Source organism: Equus asinus, chromosome X, assembly GCF_041296235.1.
Source record: "Equus asinus isolate D_3611 breed Donkey chromosome X, EquAss-T2T_v2, whole genome shotgun sequence".
Taxonomy (NCBI): domain Eukaryota; kingdom Metazoa; phylum Chordata; class Mammalia; order Perissodactyla; family Equidae; genus Equus; species Equus asinus.
Genome location: NC_091820.1, coordinates 120,863,094 through 120,881,928, shown reverse-complemented (window position 1 = coordinate 120,881,928; position 18,835 = coordinate 120,863,094). Strand labels below are relative to the sequence as shown.

At 37.3% G+C, this 18,835-nt stretch overlaps 1 protein-coding gene across 1 annotated transcript in view; it reads right to left on the bottom strand.

Annotated features, from left to right (window-relative positions):
- Positions 1-18,835, bottom strand: part of STK26 (serine/threonine kinase 26) — a 49,793-nt gene that overhangs the window by 13,748 nt on the left and 17,210 nt on the right. Inside the window, exon 3 of the mRNA XM_014858468.3 lies at positions 7,272-7,502. Coding sequence (XP_014713954.1) covers positions 7,272-7,502 — 231 coding nt within the window. The remainder of the gene's footprint in view (positions 1-7,271; positions 7,503-18,835) is intronic.

The window sequence follows — 18,835 nt, the reverse complement described above, 5'->3', positions numbered from 1 at the left end:
ACTACTATGCCACTGGGTCGGCCCCAAATGTACTTTACAACTTTTATCAGCCATGATTAGTGGGCATTTTTGGTACATATTTGGAACCTAGAAAGAATTTGGCTTACCCCCACTGCCCGAGGTAAATGGATAAGAGAAAGGGATTGTGCAGCTTAAAAAGCATATGATTACTCCAGGTAGAATTAACTTCACTGTAAGTTGTGCACGAGGAAATGAGGCTCATGGGGGAGTACATGGGAGTATATGAATCCCAAAACAGGTGTACACACACACACACACACACATCATTCAGCTCTATCAGATAAAAACTGGAATAAACCATTAAATCTTTTTTTCTTTGAGCTATAGCTTGAAATACAAGGGACACGTCTCTCTCTATACCATTTCATGAGTGGTATTCTCCGAATTTTTGTGGGAGCACAAAACTGACTGGAAGTGGAATGGTTGGTTTTACTATACTGGCAAGTAGTCAAGTTGTGAATGGATTGTGTTCCAAAGTCCATTTTTAAGTGAGATGTTTGGAATTTGGAAAGCAAGCATTTTTCCATAAAAATAATGTCTAGGTTCCTGGGGTAGTCCCCCTCAGAAGACAATTTAACACAAAGGGATCCATAGTACAGCTTAAAGAGTACCAAAGAAACTAACTACTATTTATACTGTAACAGTGTTTCTAGGGGAAAAATATATTCAGTGTTGTGCTTCAACCTGAGATGCCAGGAACACATTTCTCACCTTTATAGCCCCAGCTGTGTGATGAAGATTCTCAAGCTACTGCTGGTAGGCCTCAAACTCTAAAATTCCCGGGAAGTACTCAGGAGTTCCATTTAACATTTCCAAGTGTTTCCATGAGGCTCAGGCTTTATCATGGCAGAGAATGGACTCCAGCAACATGATGAGTGTTTAGGCAGTAGTATGGGGTATGTAGCCTAAGTTAGGGACCGAGGAGGGAGGGCTCAGTTGAATTAAGGTGAAAGGATTCCTCCTTTGTTTTTTGAGGCTGCCCCTATGTAGGATGTATAAGAGAAGAGAGGAACAATGTGCCTTCCCCCTAATCTCCACATCCACTCTCTCCTGTCACAGCAGGCCAGCTTGAACTGAGGAAAGAAAGAAAGCTGAGAGTCTTCGCTAGCAGCGATGTCTACAGTAGGAAAGAGAGAAATAAATCTCCATAATAGTGGGGAGGAAAGAGGAGTTCTAGAAATCATTCATGTAACTTGTTATTATGTATAGAAATTAGGCACTCAGAGAATTATGAACCTGATGTGTCTTTATACTTTTTTCAAGAGAAGAAAAAAGTGTTTCTCACAATGCCATATAGCCTGAGAATTTTTCTTTTGCCACAAGCTTGTTTCTAATAAGTACTGTATTCTACCTTATGAATTTAGAATGCTTCCCATTCACCTGACATTTAAAAGAAAAAGGTCTTATAAAACATGTTTACCTGTTTTGCGGTTTTTCCAAGTTAAAAACAATGTGTGGGGGTTTTTTGGGTACCAATTCAAAACAGAAACTTACCAACTGTTCTTCGCTAAAAATTATTCATAGAAAGCTTAAAATGTTATTAAAGTTATGACTAAGCAACTTCCAGATCTGAAAAGAAGGCTTCCTCCTAGCAAGCAAGCTGTTCAGTGGAACTAGGACTCTTCTGAGACAGGCAGGGAACCAGAGCTGCCTGCCTGATAGCTTTTCTGGCTGCTTCCTTCTGATTACCACTTCAGGAAATAAGCCTCACTGGAGGATGGCCATAGATCTGAGCATTCAGAAGAGTGCTAGGCAGGCACTGGGACTGAAGCAAGGGCCGAGTGGGCTCAGGCAGGAATGGTGAGCTGGTGGGGCTTCTCCCTGCTCAAGGAAGCTTAACCCACAGAGGCTCCTCTCACCAGTTCCTTGTCCACCGCAGGTCTCGATGAAAACACCCATCGTAAACAAAACAAAACGAAAAAACCTAGACCCTATGTTTGTATTTTTTGGGGGAACTACAACTTCTACCTTTGATTTCTGATAAAAGATGTTTGTGTTGGAGAATGCAAATAAGTATGTTTTGTTTGCTTTTAAATAATTTAAAAGGCAAAGATGATTTATCTACATACACTTCCAAAAGAGCCAAGTGACTGTAAACTATAACCATACATCCAGTACATTTAAGCACAGGAAGTCCCTAAAGGAAAAAATCCACTTCTCCACTTCCAAAATGATCCACATATTTTAACAAAGGGTTGGAGGAGTAAGTCTAAAGTCCTGCGTCAGCATGGGTAGTCAGTTAGGGGTTAAGAAATGGCTCTGTTCCAAAATTCAGAATGCCTAAAGAGTAAGTACAGACATTCCTTGATTTATGATGGGGTTACATCTTGATAAACCCATTGTAAGTTGAAAATGCGTTTAATAGGCCTAACCTACCGAACATCCTAGCTTAGCCTAGCCTACCTTAAACATGCTCAGAACACCGACATTAGCCTACAGTTGGGCAAAATCATCTAACACAAAGCTTATTTTATAATAAAGCATTGAACATCTCATGTAATTTATTGAACACTGTACTAAAAGTGACAAACAGAACGGTTGTCTGAGTCCAGAATGGTTGTCACTGTATCGGTCATTTACCCTCATGATTGCGTGGCTGACTGGGAGCTGTGGCTCGCTGCCTTTGCCCAGCATCACACAAGAGCGTTGTACCACATATTGTCAGTGTGGGAAAAGATCAAAACTCAAAATTAGAAATATGGTTTCTACTCAACATGTAATACCTTCGCATCATTATAAAGTTGAAAAATCGTAAGTTAAACCACTATAAGTCAGGGACTGTTCATACTCTATACAAATCTAGTGTAACAAATAGTTGTACTATTTACTGAGGAGAAGTTGAAGCCTAGTGTTAACAAATTACTGGTGTCTGAAGTATCAACTCTGTCACCCCATGAGGCCTTTGAATCCCACTGTTGGTCGCGAAAACAGACACTTGGCCAAAGCGGGGAGAAATGCTACTACAGAACTTAGAACTCATTTGTTGATAGAAAAGTCACTTAAAATACTCATTATATGTATTTGAGAGATCATCATTGTACTATATAGCAAGTATATGTTGAATTAAGTGGGCTAGTCTGTGGATCCAATAGCCAATCTTAACACTGACCACATAAACGAGCATGTATAATAAGCCAGTCACCAAAGGACAAACGTTGTATGATTCCACTTATATGAGGAACCTAGAGGAGTGAAATTCATAGAGACAGAAAGTACAGTGGTAGTTACCAAACTATGGTAAGAAGAGAATGAGGAGTTACAGCTTGAGGTGTATAGAGTTTCAGTTGGGGAAAATGAAAAAGTTCTGGAGATGGATAGTGGTGATTGTTGGTTGCACAACAACTTGAATGTGCTTAATGCCACAGAACTGTACACTTAAAATGGTTAAAATGGTAAATTTTGTGATGTATATTTTACCACAATAAAAAAGAAACAGTATATGAAATTTTATAGAGCTGGAAGGGACAGTAGAGATCATCTTGCCAGATACTTTACCACCTCCGAATCATTTTCCTCTAGTCTAGAATGCCTTGTCTATACCCCACCTTCACATCCCAACTCCCAGCAAAATCATACTCAAGACCCAGTTCAAATGCTACCAGTTTTAGGATTATTCCACTTGATGTACCTACAGATAAGCATATATGAGGCAAGTTAGATAGACCTATCTGGGGCTAAGAGGAGAGGCAGGAAACAGAGACATGAATTTAGAGGTTGTCAGAATAAAGTGAATGAGACCGACAGGCCAAATACGCACAATGAGAGGAATACACACAGTAGGCATTCAATAAATGTCTGCTGAATTGAATCTAACATGGGGCTTCTTAGAGGTGTGTGATATGAACTTTAAAGCTATTCTTATTTTGAGAAAAAATCATCCTAAGAAGGAGAAAATGTGTCCCACTTCAATTTCCTTCAAGTTTTATAAGAAAACTCCAAAATTTTTAAAAATTAAAGAATATTCCAGAAACATTCATCATACACCAGAAACAAGCACACACAGAAGTCTCAGAAAAAATAATGAGAAGGCTACAAAACTGTATAGACTCTATTCTGGAAATATTTTACTTCAATCATTTATATCAGTGGTGGTGGTATGTGGAGGGGGGCATATTTCCTTAACACAAACAGAAATCTAAAGGCAATTTTCAGCAGCAAATAAAGGCACGATTCAAATTCTACTCAATGCCTGAGTGAGCTTCATTTTAAGATTTACATCGAACCAGAAAAAATATTTAAAGATTATAAAAGATTTTTCCAATATCATGAGATCAGAAGGGAAAGGTTTGCTTACTTTAGCCCTCTTCATAAAGACTAACTTTGTCTCTCAAGAAAATCTGCAGTGAACTAAAATTAAAGGAAAATACTGTGGTCATACTGATGTGTTTGTCTGGTTTTTACTCTTGTTTTTAAAAATGAAGTTATACAGTGAGCTCAGTCAAAATGAATACCTAGTACATTTTTGCATGTTTCAAGGAAATCACTGCAACTGCATACAGTTTCAGAGAGCATATAATTTAGTCTCAAATGCAATAACCTTTCCTCTAGCTTACAGTGAGGTCTTGGTTATGTATGATATTCTGTGTAAGGACAATCTGAGAAAAACCCATATCCTACTTTACTCAATTAACTCGACTCACAAAATCTCCCATGTCATCTGAAACGGAAGGATGGGTCACAGTAAGAACATAAGTCGATTGATAATGCAGCTCTCTGATGGCACTTAGACGATGTAGCCTTGAATTACATTAACTGCATTAAACAGAACCCTGTTATATTTGATACGATTTTAGTTAACAAAAAAAAAAGTAAGCCCACAAAGTCACCCTATGTTTTAATATTAATGGAAAATAAACAAGTTGGTCAATTTAAGAAAGTAATTTAAATAAACAGTATTAAAAGGTTATAAAAGCATAAGATTTTTCTTTGTGCATATATGTGTACATCCATATAGAGATAATACACAAACACATGTTTGTTTACTTTAACATAAACAGATTCAGGATAAAAATGATAAATAATCGGCCAGCTGTGAATTTCTAGAATTTATCATGAAATGACATGTTTTTCAAAGTAGTCTTTCACATCATGGACTTTAATTAATCGTGGGTAAAACAGATAAAAATAATCCAGTTTAATCCTTTAAGAAGACATCATGGATAATGGTTTTATATCACTGATTGGCCTGAGAGCATTCTGCAATCAAGATTTGGACAAAACAAACTATCCATTCTTTTACATTTAAAGATCAGGTATGTATTGGGTGACCGGTACATGCGCACTATGAGGGGAATTCTTTTTAAACATGAAATCTTATGAATCAATAATACAAACAGAGCTATAATTTATTTTCCATGAGAGTACTGAATATGAATAAACAAAGGCTATAAGCAACAAACCAAACAGGCATGCCATTCAGTACTCATTTCAATATAATATAGAATAGCCAATTTTAAATAGGGCTTATTTAATATTTTAAGTCAGTTACCAAAAATAGCTTATCTGTTACAGGTGTCTAAAAATAGCAAGGGTTCAGGTTTGCTCTGGAGTGGGTCTGGAATTACCAGGATTTAATCCAGAAAGAGTAAACCAGAACAAGCAAACACACACACACACGAGACGACAAATTCCTGGGGCTGCCTACAACCAAGACTGCTATGGGAATTAGCAGGGGGACCTAAAACTAGTGAGACTGGGTGACAATAGATAGGATTCCTAAAGAAGAATCTGATCCACTAAATAAGGTTTTTAGAAAAGAATACCAAAGCAAAATACGCCACAAAGAATCCAATAATTGCGTATATAGTAAAATAGAGTAACGGCTAATACTTAGAAGTAAATTGGATAAGAATTACCAGCAGTATCACCTCCTCTTGGAAGCCTTTGCTTCACACAACCCCCCAAAAAATGACAGAAGTGACTACTTGCTTATTTGTGCCCCATCTGTACCTTATACATACTTAATCACAGAATCTGTACCATTTTAGTGCACTATGGCACTGTGAGCTCCGTAATGGCAGGAGTGAGTTGCTCATTTTTCTATCTCTAGCATCTAGTACAGTATAAGACACATAGTGACTGGCTGTTTAATGATTCATTCTACTATGCATTCATTCCACATTAATATAATTCATGTAATATTAGAATAAATCACGCATCATAAAAAGGCAGTAAAATTGATGACGAATTTCTACATCAGTATTGATTAATATAAATAGATTATCCTAGGGTTTATTGGTCAGCAGAACGTAAAAATATAGAATTAATTTTTATGCAGGCTAACAGCATGATGAGTTATAAACACACCCTTTTTGGCCTAGAGATAGATGAACCAAAAACCAACCAAACAAAACGCCCTTCCCCCATTGTAAACCCAGAAAAGCAAGGATCTAACTAACACTGCCTTCCTTTGAAAAATTTCAACACAAGCACAGAAATTTTTTATTTTAAAATAATTTAAACTCTAACATAAGCTAGATGTTTCTACCTATTTATTCTTCACATTTCAATAGATACCAATCCTGACTTCGAACTCTGGAACCCAAGAACTCTTGGGTTTTACTAACCAAAGAGTTTATTGTTATGCAGAAACATCTCCATCTGCTGGAACTTTAATGTCTGTTAATTCCACGGAAACTAAAAATCCAACTTTTCTTCTTTGGAGGAGGTGGGGAACAGATATTATTCCATTTAATTCCATTTCAACAAATATTTATTATGTGCTTAAGATGTGCCATGCCCTGTACTGAGTGATGTAAAAACCAAGACTGGTTGAGCTATAAACTCTCTGCCATCAAGGAGCTCACAACCTGGAGGGACAGAGAGATGTGTAAATAACCACTGTAACTCAGCGGAATAAGTGACATACAGTATTTACATATTCCATCAATTCTGAGGTTGAGACAGACTGGATCATCAAGAATAATGTATGAAAGCCCAGGGGGAAAGCTCTTTTCTGACAAAGGATATGTCTCAAGGACCAGCTACATTTCTGCTCCTCCATCAACTCAGAAGTTCAGGTGTGGAAAAACGGTGCAGCTGAGGGCTGGGATGCATTCAGGATACAGCTGCTAAATCGAAAAACAGTCTATTTGGCACTATAAATGGAGCTGGATTCTGCCTGGAGGCCAAAGACTGCCAAATCCTAATTTAAGACATTGCCTTTCAAAAAATAGAATTTAAAAAAAAAAACAAAGAAAAACTTATAATGAAAATACCTTATGACTTAAATAATATAGCACACACATTACCTTTAAATATGATCCATAGTATTTTGTTACATATGAGCTGTCGCACTGACTCAAAACAGTTATTTCTTGCTGAATGTCTTCAATTTCATCTTCGGCTTCCTCGAGGTCTATGATTTTAATAGCAACCACTTGCTGGGTACGGTTATCAATTCCTTTGAAAACTTCTCCAAAGGAGCCTTTCCCAATGCGTTCTAATTTTGTGAACAGTTCTTCTGGATCGGCTATATTATTCTACCAGGGGGGAGAGAGAAAGAAAGGAGAGAAGGAATGTTTTGCAGCACATTTGTTTAAATGAAGGAAAATAAATCAGATAAGACATCACACATTTTTCAAAAGAATACAAACTCCCTTGACTCTGCACATGTGCTTTGTTGGAACAACTGCAATCCTAAACAGCCAGCCAGTCCATATTCTACTGAATCGCCCACACTAACTGAGTTGAGCTGATCCTACCACCACAAACAATCCCACAGAGCAAATGTTGTCTCCGGTGCCTGAAAAATGGACAGGAACTTTTAAGAATACACAATTTGCACATCAATGCGATGGTAGCGACAGTGAGAGAACCTAACATCCTATCAGCAAAACATTACCCTTTAACTCTCCTCTCTCTCCAGCTCGGACATCCCAATCACCCCACCTGTACTTCTAAACCAGCATGTAAACAGCACAGAACACTCGAGAATTTACAAGTCTTTTTTTCTTTACGTGGGATTCTATCCATATGCAATGTTCTCATCAATGGCCGAAATAAGATTCTATAGCTTCACCATAATTGCTAGTACTCATGAGGGAAATGGTAATATGTTGAACTCCCACAACTCATCTCACAGTGGGAATCCATAATAAGTCAAAATTTTGCTACAATAAAATCTGGAATCAAGCATAGGTTTTTAGGTTAACAAATGTATAGGCATGACTTAGATTGACAAATTCACTGTCCTTTCCCGATTTGGAAATATCCTTTGTCTTATACAATTTTGAATTAAAATTTTATTCCCACAAGACAATTTTTATATCCTTACTTAAACTCATATTGCTGAATAAATGCTACTGATAAAGTAGAAACACAAGATTTCCAAACCTCCCTCCCCATAGGAACGCTATTAAGTTATACTTAGGTGCTTAATTAGTCTACGTCTTAAACTTTACTTTGAGCTCCTTAAAAATATAGGAGGATGCTATCTAGTTTTGGTGAGCTGTCTATATTTAATCTGTCAATCTGACCTAGATTGTCTGTTCATTTGCTATAATGTTACCTAGTCCTCAATTTCAGGAGATAATTACAGAATCAGTATGTTTCCTTATATCTTCTCTTATTAGAGAAAGACATCATTAAAGGTTACTAGCTTTCTCTCAAGTTCTTTGTACCATCATCACCAAATAGATCCACTAGTACTCCAGTAAACTGCACACCTTTGAGTAACTTAAATACTTACGACTGTTTTTAAAGAATTTCACCAACCTTTCTTTTTCAACCTGCCTAAAATACAATTTGCACATGACCTGCTTACTTTACAAGCTTCCCCTTCTCCTTGATTGGATTTTTTCCACTTCTAAAAGATGCACTTTCTATGTAGTAGTCTCTGATATTGCAAGCCACTTGTTATCCCCACCTACCTCGAGCACCCACACGAAGCAAATACATTTTGACCTTCCTGTATAGGCTTTTAAAAATAATTTAGACTTCTTGTAGGTTGCAAATGCCTCTTTAATGCTCACATTTTGTTATAATACCTTCTCCAAAACTTGAGTATCATCATTATTGGTTCCCTTGGCATTGTAGCTCATTGTGATTACTATTACACAGTAGCTAACCCACAAGTTACCTCTTCCTACTTTTGGTGATGGTTCTTGTCTTTCTATTACCTGGCAGCAAAAATACTCACCAAACAGCTTGGTGGTAAGTTTGCCTCCCTATAACTTATTAAATTCGGTGGATTTGGAAAAATAAAAAAATCAAATCTTTCAGTTTTTCTCATGTAACTACAAATCTAAAAGTTGTAAATATAACATTGATTAAAAAATACATAGTACATACTTTCTGATAACACATTCTGGACTAAGAAGTGTTTTCGTTAACTTTAAAACCAGAAATTTTTGTTGCAAGAAACAAAGATTAAATCCTAATGTTCATAATTCATGTTTTAAAAGGATTTGACTGAAACAATCAGCCCCAGGGAGCACACAGCTGCTCTTGCTTTCTACAATAAATGAGTTCCTGAAAGTATGTAAATCAAAGATTTAAAAATCAAGTCACATTTTGCATTTTAAAGAAACTCTGAAGTGAATCCTAACTCATCAATATAGTTTAAGATTTTAAATCAATGAATACCAAGTTGGAGAAAGATCTATCATTTACACAATGTTTGCACTTCCCACTCTTTTATTTGGGGACTAAAACTTCTCATGAAAAACCCAAACTTTCAGAATGGAGGGAATCATGAGAACGAGCATTCACTAGTATAACCTCGCCTCCTTGACTACCTGAGGGATAGGTCCCTGCCCTATTTACCAATTCCTGAATCGTGGATAGATAATACCTAAGTATTATCTCACCAGCTTCTTAAATCAAAGCGTCCTAAGTCTTTATTAAGACAGATTTCTTTTCTGTTTTTCATAACAGGGCAAAAGTCAAGAAAATAAACGGTAAACATCCCAAGTAATGCAATTTAAAAGCTACCTATACAAAGAACCTGATTTGCCCAATCATCCACATCACTCTTCTTCAGAGCCTCTAAGAAAATCAAGTCAAGTCAGTTCCCTCTCCACTCAATCAAATATTCTTTGAAGAATATTAAAATTTCCAAATCTTTCTATCTCTACTGCAAAATTATAGTTTACTACTATATTTGTATTTGCATTGCCTTCTCAAAGAGTTAGCCCAGGAAGGAGCTCTAAATTCTGCAGCAACAAATAGGAGGAATTACTAAATTCACTTCACATTGATTTACAAACTATTAGTAGACGATTTATATGTGCCCCTCAAAAATATGTCTGTGAAAATGAAAACCTGAAAGAGTCACCTCAGGACATTCTCACGAGCCCTTCGCACTCTCTACCTCTCCTTTGCTTGGATTTGGACTCTTCAGTTCTAAGCACACTGTTACAAATTTGCCTTTTTTTTATTTTTTAAAGATTGGCATCTGAGCTAACAACAGTTGCCAATCTTCTTTTTTTTCCTGCTTTTTCTCCCCAAATCCCCCCAGTACATAGTTGTATATTTTAGTTGTGGGTCCTTCTGGTTGTGGCATGTGGGACGCCGCCTCAGTGTGGCCTGACGAGTGGTACCATGTCCGCACCCAGGATCCGAACCGGTGAAACCCCGGGCTGCCGAAGCGGAGCACACGAACTTAACCACTCGGCCACGGGGCCGGCCTCTACAAATTTAAGTCTTAGACAGAAGGTATCATTACCACTAAAACAACAACAACAATAACAAGGACCTTTCAGTAGGGAAATACTCTTAGGAAGTCCAAAATGGAAAAATGCAAGATGATCCTCTTGCTTGTCTCCTGTGGAAAGTCAGGGGCAGATGGAAGAAGACTTCCTGCACACTTAACTCACAGAATCAGAGGCTGGAAGAACTCTTAAAGGTTCTCTAAGTGCTCTCCAGTCCTGGCTGCAAATTAGAAGCACAAGCATAACTTTTAAAATGCAGATACCTAGGCCTTATTCCAAAATTACTGAGTCAGAATCTCTAAGATTGAGGCCCAGCAATCAGTATTTTTTTTTTAAAAAAGTACTACAAACTATTCCCTATGTAGTCATTTTGGCACCAGTCTTAAGATCAGCATTTAGGAACCATGGAGTAGACACATCTGAAATTTGTATCGTTGATTACGGGGAACCCATTACCCTTATTTTCCCCCAGGCAAGCACACGGCTCTCTTCTAACTCTGCACACTGTAAGTGGACAACTTGGAGAGGAAAATAAAACTAAGAGGACTTTAGGGGCTGGCCCCGTGGCCGAGTGGTTAAGTTCGCGCGCTCCGCTGCAGGCGGCCCAGTGTTTCGTTGGTTCGAATCCTGGGCGCGGACATGGCACTGCTCATCAAGCCACGCTGAGGCAGCGTCCCACATGCCACAACTAGAGGGACCCACAACGAAGAATATACAACTATGCACTGGGGGGCTTTGGGGAGAAAAAGGAAAAATAAAATCTTTAAAAAAAAAAAAAAGTATAAAAAAAAAAAAACTAAGAGGACTTTGGTATTTATATATACATACCTATATTTTAAAAATTAAGTCTGCTACACTTCTTCTAAGAACACCTCTCTGAAGTTAGTACCTACTCTCAAAATATGACCAGACACGTAGTATGTACCAAAACACACACAATAGATCCCATACTCTTTGTCTATGTATTCTCGAACATTTTCTTTACCCAGTATAGTCTATGTAATAATAGGGTGTTTAACAAGTTAAGATTTAATTGATGACAGTTTTGAGGTAACAGTCAACATTGCTAAGGAGTGAAAATTTAGTCCTAGTTAGCCAGTAGAAAGTAGGTACGAATCATGGAGCGGGATGTAGGAGAGGACAAAAGATTTCCTTGATTTTCTTGGTGTCCCTGGCCGGGTCTGAAAATTAAACTGACAGAGACAGATGGACAGAAGTATATAAATTTATTTAATATAAGTTTTGTGTGACATGGGAGCCTCCATAAGGAAGTGAAGGCTCGAGGAAATGGTTAAACTTGTGGGGTTTTATGCGAGGTTTGATGAAGTGTGGAAAGTCGTGGGAAGATGTGATAGGGCCAAGAGTATGAGCTAAGTGTAGTAAACCGGGGGAAGCTCAGTGAGGTGTGTTTGTTCAGATTCTTCTTGGCGTCTCTTTGTCTTTGGAGACAAGGATGCTCCTTTCCTCTGGGTATAGGGAGAGCACCTCTCACATGAGGGTCTTAGGATCTGCTTCAGGGGAGAAGAGGGGGAGTGACAGTAACCTTCGTGCTTCTGCAGTTTTCTCAAACTCCTTCAGCTTCAAATATTCAATATGCCAAGGTGCTATATTTTGGGGTAGCGTGTTCTGAACCCCATGAGGGGGCATTAGGAATAAGTGATCGGGATAAACAAGAAAATTATAGACTGAATTAGAATTAGCCTTGAGGTTCTAACAGAATGGAGACCTGGAGAGCCAAAGGTGGGAAAGAACCAAAGTTAAAAAATATAGTTTCTTTGAATCTGCAGTAGCTAAGTAAGACCTCTAGTCTGGAGCCGAGAGTGAACACATAATAGATTTAGGGAAGAGACGATAGATTTCTCAGAAGATTTGACTAGGAAGGGTTGAGTTCAGGTGAAAGGACCTTCAAGAACCAAGAACCAAGAAGAGCAAGGTTGAACTCTAAGTTTTGCACTTGCCTCCCTATCTTAATAAAATCCATACTATGAATGCTCTTGGCTATAAGATACTTTTTGCACTTTGCAAAGACTGATCTGTGTATAGGCCTTTCAGTGACTCACTGATGAGGAGGGGTATATGGGAAATGATGAGCAAAGAATGTGCTAATGATATAAAGGCTTAGAAAGGAAGACCTCTTACGCTCTTCAAATTCTCAAGCGGTAACACCAGGAGTGACAGCAGTGAACTCAAGATGCCCTGACAATCACAGAGAGTAACTGAAAACTTTAGCCTAATGATGTACTAAAAACTAGAGGCATACCCAGTTAGCTACCTATTTAAATTGCTCAGATTAGTTCTCCCAAATTAGAGAGGAAAGGCTTTTCTGGATTACTTCCATCTCTATAGTATTACCTGTCATCTAACAAGTAGGGTGCATATAAATATAAGTTATTCTCTAGTGGATCTACGAGCTTCAAATTCAATTAGTTCTATTATGATTGACTATGTTAAGATTTTTCAACTGCCCTATGAACATTGCCTCAAAAGTTTGTTGAGTGCTTCCTAATCAAGATACTGTCAGAAGAAAAAAAAATATTAAAAATCAACAGCCATATACCTCTTAGTACTGCTTGAGTTCAAGAAAGACCACAGGACACCATCTGTCTTTTTAAAGTGCCATATATGATCTAAGCACAAATTGACTTCTCCCTGGATGGAACTACAACAGTCATAGGCTTTTAGAGCTGGAAGGAAATGTATAGGTCATTTAATCCAACTCCAATAAAGCAACAAGTATTTATTGTATGCCTTCTGTGTCCTAGGTTAATATCACCTAATGGAAACCATGAAATTTAAGGCCATTTATGTCAAAGTGATGGTAGAGGTAGGGAGAGGTTAAGAAGGGAAGCAGAAATCCTGGAATTAAAAGAATTATAGAATCTTTGAGATGAACAGGAATTTAGCAAACATCTGATCACAAATCTATTTTTACAGAGAGAAAACTGTAGTCCAGAGAGGTTATAAATTGTTTAAGGATATACGGCAGTTAACTAGCGGCAAAGCTCAAACTTGAACTCAAGTCTCCTGACTCTTAAATCTAAGGTTCTTTCACTACAACTTGGGTTAATTTGTAACTTAAACTCTACTCTTTTGCTATAAAACCAAGATTATTTTCCACTATGAACAGATCATACAATTGTCTAATGTCTACTTAGTAATAGCCCTACATTTAAAGAATTTGAAAAAATTTAAACTTAAAAGCATTTGAAAAACTCAAAATAGGACTTTCCTATTCTTTGAATGCTATGAATTCTTATAATTTATTTTATTAATGTAATTTTTTGAATTTGAAAAAGTTTAAACAAAAGCATTTGAAAAACTCAAAATAGGACTTTCCTATTCTTTGAATGCTATGATTTCTTATAATTTTTGAACCTCTACACAATTGACTGATCCCTGCATATATGCACAATTACCAAATACTTCATACTACAATCTTTCAGAGAAGCGACCTGCATGTAATCTTGCCTTTCTGGCAAAGTTACGATTCTCAGCCCATTTTTGTCCATGTCAATAACCAGACGAGAATGGGCCAGCTTCTAGAGCATGGGAAACAAGGTAGGGCTGGTATTCTATACTATGATTCCCATAGGATCCAATGTCCAGAAGCCAACAGCTCCAATGTCAGCTTTATCAGTGATTTATTATAGAATTCAGTAGCCCTTAACACTAAGGTTTTCAGTTCTCTTCATAAAAAAAGACCCTCAAATTGATGAAATTGTCCAAGAATAAAAATAATAATTCTGTGCTAGGTTATATATAGGCATAGAATTGTTCAAATGACCGTATGACTACTCAGATTACTTTAACAATGAGAAGGATAAAACAAACTCATAGAGACTTTTGAAGAATGTGATGTTAGAGTATTTCTCCACTTTGTACAACCTCGGGTTCATATTACAAGCATCTGATGAAATTTTATGGAATTCTTTTTTTTTTTTAAAGATTTTATTTTTTTTCCTTTTTGTCCCCAAAGCCCCCCGGTACATAGTTGTATATTCTTAGCTGTGGGTCCTTCTAGTTGTGGCATGTGGGACGCTGCCTCAGCGTGGCTTGATGAGCAGTGCCATGTCCGCGCCCAGGATTCGAACCAACGAAACACTGGGCCGCCCGCAGCAGAACGCGCGAACTTAACCACTCGGCCACGGGGCTGGCCCCCTATGGAATTCTTAAGACACCTCTGTGATTTATATTACTGAAGTAAAATATTTAGCTTCACTATATTTAGCATATGACAGAATAAGAACTAAGATAATTATGTCTGTATACGTCTCAAATTAAACATGAAGAATTGGGCTTGAGGTCAAACTTCTTTGGGTGGTCAGTCATTTGAGTTTGCATTTCCATGTTTATGAGAGCTCAAAATATTTATCTAAGCACATAAAGAAAATATTCTTAGTTTACCTATTTTTATGGCATACTCACATTTTTACATCTCTCTCAAAGGTTATTATAACCTGCTTTTGCAACATAAAGTGGAAGTCAAATTGTCTCATTTTACATATATGCAATGGGATAAATGAACGTAGTCAGAAATGTAGTTACAACAACCCTGGGCTTCCTTGTGGTCATCAGACAGCATTTTATCAACTCACAGCTGAGTTCCTGTCTTTACTCACTCACCTAAAAGGCAGTTTTGAGCAGCAAAGCAGCCCTGGTCTTAACGGCAAAGGATAAAGTCAAAGGTCTCATGCAGTAATATTTTGTACTCTTAAGGCAACAATTTAAACTTTCAGCAATATTGTGCCTAGCAACAAGAAAAATGTGTTCATCAGGCAAATATATAATTAGATTTATAAGTACTTTTTCATCTTCTCTTTATTTTATTATTTCTATTTTTAAATGTAACTCATTAGCAAAAATACTTAGAATGCAAATATTTTAGTAAAGGATAACTTCATTAAAATTATTACAAAGGTTTTGACATAGCTGCATGAATAACACAGCCATTTGAGGAGTTTATCCTGATTAATAATTTTGCATCTACTTCCTCTTTAAGAACAAAAGAATAATTGATAATATTCCTTCATCTTAATTCCGCCTACTCAACAGATCATAGAGAACAGCAAGTTAGGAGGCAGGGGAAAAGAACAATGAAGGAAGGAGAACACATTCTGGGATGTGAAGAACGCAGTTCTTTACATATGTTTGTAAGACAGTTGAATTTACAATCGAGTAAAGAAAAATGAAACAATTATTTGATTCTGTTGTCATTTTACCACATAACACGTTTTTCTAAAGAAAAATGAAATAAAGAATGAGAAGAAATTTAATAACTTCCCCCACTTTTAGAAATCCTCAAGTAAGAAACAAAGTCATAATAGGCAACACTTTTATTAGCTCCATTTCCCAGATAGATCTTTAAATTTAATTGAAAGTAGAAATGTCAGATTATTTTGTTCAGCCAGCTAAATCATCTTTGGATCTAAGAGCTCTTAAATTAAATGAAATAACTAATTTTGTCTTTTTGACTAACTCTCTCAGATCTGAAATTCCCTTAAATCTTTAATTATATCCATGGGGAAGGGAAAGGAAACATCCTGCAAACAATCACACTCTTCTTTCAATAAACCAAAAGTGAAGGCTATCATCACAATAAATGCTGGATGCAAATTCCATTGCATCATTTAGCTCATTTCTCTCTGACCTTACAGCCATTCCAAAGGAAAAGGGCGGTCTGGTTTCTTATAAGTATTACAGAAGTAAAGAGAGCAGAGAGGTCAGGCAAAATTGGCTTAATTTTGTTTATCCTGGAAATTACAAGAAATCAGCAATTAAATGTTGGCTTCACCATCTGTATGAGAGAGACAGAGGTGGGCTAAATGATCACTAAATCCCTTACTGTTCTGACACTGTGAATTTGTGAAGTACTAGAAGCCAAATCCCTTTGTTCCCCTCCTTCTATCACTAGCAGTTTGCCAACTCTAGTTCTGAAGCAATCATTAAGGCAAGAGATAAACTGGCACTGGCCAAATGGTCAATTCTATAGTCAAACAAAAACTATGTACTATCCCATTATTCCAGCAAGAAATTTCGAATCACTCATAGGCTTCATTCAAGTCCCAACTCTCTGATACTATAATGAAGTAGGCTCAGAAGCCAAGGATAGACGGATAAAGAGCAGCAGAGTTATTGCCCAGACTGATCTCTAGCCTCTCACGCTGGCCATGTCCCATTATATATGAGTGACTGCTCCAAGGAAGTCAAGGGGAGCCAGGAGTTCAGCTCATACAGGACTTAAGGTTCTATTAGTCTTCCTCTTCTTTAACTGTAAAGTAAATTCATTCAGAAAGTAAAGTAGCATTCAGAAAGTAACATAATTATACTTGTCCATATACAGAACTAGAACATCCAACAAAACTAGGTGCCTAAAGGGAAAATTTCAAGGATATCTTACCATATCTCAAACCCAGTGCATCAGTGATTAGGAGCTTAGACACACAAACTTAAATGTAATGCTTCATTGGGGAAAAATCTACTTTGTTTGTTTTGAGCCTTTGAATGATGCCATTTTCTCAGTCGACAATACCCTACCTCTCCTCCATCTCTGAAAATCCTGTACCTCTAATTTAAAAGAAAAAACCCACCAACCTTCCCAACTCCCAGGGGAACCTGATCACCCAAACAGAATCAATTACTATCTCCTTTGCCCTCCTGCAGCCTCCACTGTGTTTGCACCTCCATTACTGCACACACTTTATCATCTTTGCATTCTCTTTCATTGCCATGACCTTTCTGCTTTCAACAGTAAGCTCAATAAGGAGGGGGCTCTGTGGGCTCTGTCTCACTAAACACTAGGTACCCTCATAGCACCCAGTACAGTGCTTTGTATACTGTGGCCCTTGGATGTTTGCAGAGTGTTTACCTGGGGGCCCTCCTACAATGCAATCTTCGGCATAAGGTTATCCTTTCATTTGCAGTTTGATTTCTGACTTTTGGTGCAAGGGAGATCACATTCAATAAACTGAAGGATGTTAAAATAGGTACGAAATTCTAAGTCAATCCTTATTCTCATATCTGATTAACATAATAAAAACTTTACAAAGTGACAACTTCAAGATTTTTCTTCTTTCTACTGGAGAGCTCTCTAGGTCGCAAAACAGCAGTTCTTGAATAATATGGATACCAAAGGAGAGTTGGTAGTGGCCATACACACGAGGATGCATTATCAGTGGTATATGCAAGTCTGATTCTGGAAGCATACCTACAATCACTATTAACCAGAGCCGCGTGACTACTGTATGTCCCGGAGAGTCTAGGGCGATTTCAGACTCTAATGCAATGATTAGAAGTCTCGAAGAGCCACAGTCTGTATATCACTCTGCTGTAAATTTCATTGAATTGTTTTGGGCTAAACACATATAGAAATACACAATTCAATCAGGGATCAGGTTTAACCATAAGCATTAATATTAAAATAAAAGGGATTATTACTGACTAGACAGGATGTTACATAAATATTCCCTGGGATTGATAACAAGCCCTAACTATAAAACATTTATTTGGGAAGGGGGATAAGGCCATACAATGAAAGGAAGACAAGGATTCTGCTAAAATGTAAATGATAAAACAGGTATCCTAATTTATTCAGGCCATTATTCAATCAAACCCACACAGGGCACTTTAACGTGATGGACACAGCCTTATTTTATGCTATTCATCCTGGAGGTAAAATAAAAGGATGTCATTCGAGCACTTTCAGAAATAAACACTTTTGGATGGAATCTGAGGCAGAGGACTCATAGCAAATATCGAACTATTACAGGTAATGTTATGGTGAATCTTCAGCACACTTATTAAAATGCATTGGATTAAAACAAAATTGATTTGCTCACTGCCTATCTTCCTTCTAGATGTGGAACTCCAATTAAAATCAATAGGTTTGAAGCTTGTAAGCACAGCACTAAATTATTAACACCATGAGTTCTTTTAGAAAATTAACACTGATTGAAAAAGTGGAATTTTACGTAGACTTACCTTTTCATTCTTAATGAGAAAGTGGCTGCAGAATAATTTTCCTCCAACATTTTCCTCTTTAACCAAATCTATACTTTGAACGAATTTAATCAAATAGCCTTTGCAAGGAGTTACCCATTGGAATCTTAGGACTAAGGAAAATTATCTCTTGGGTCCTGCTGTCTTTAACATTCTATGATCCCAAG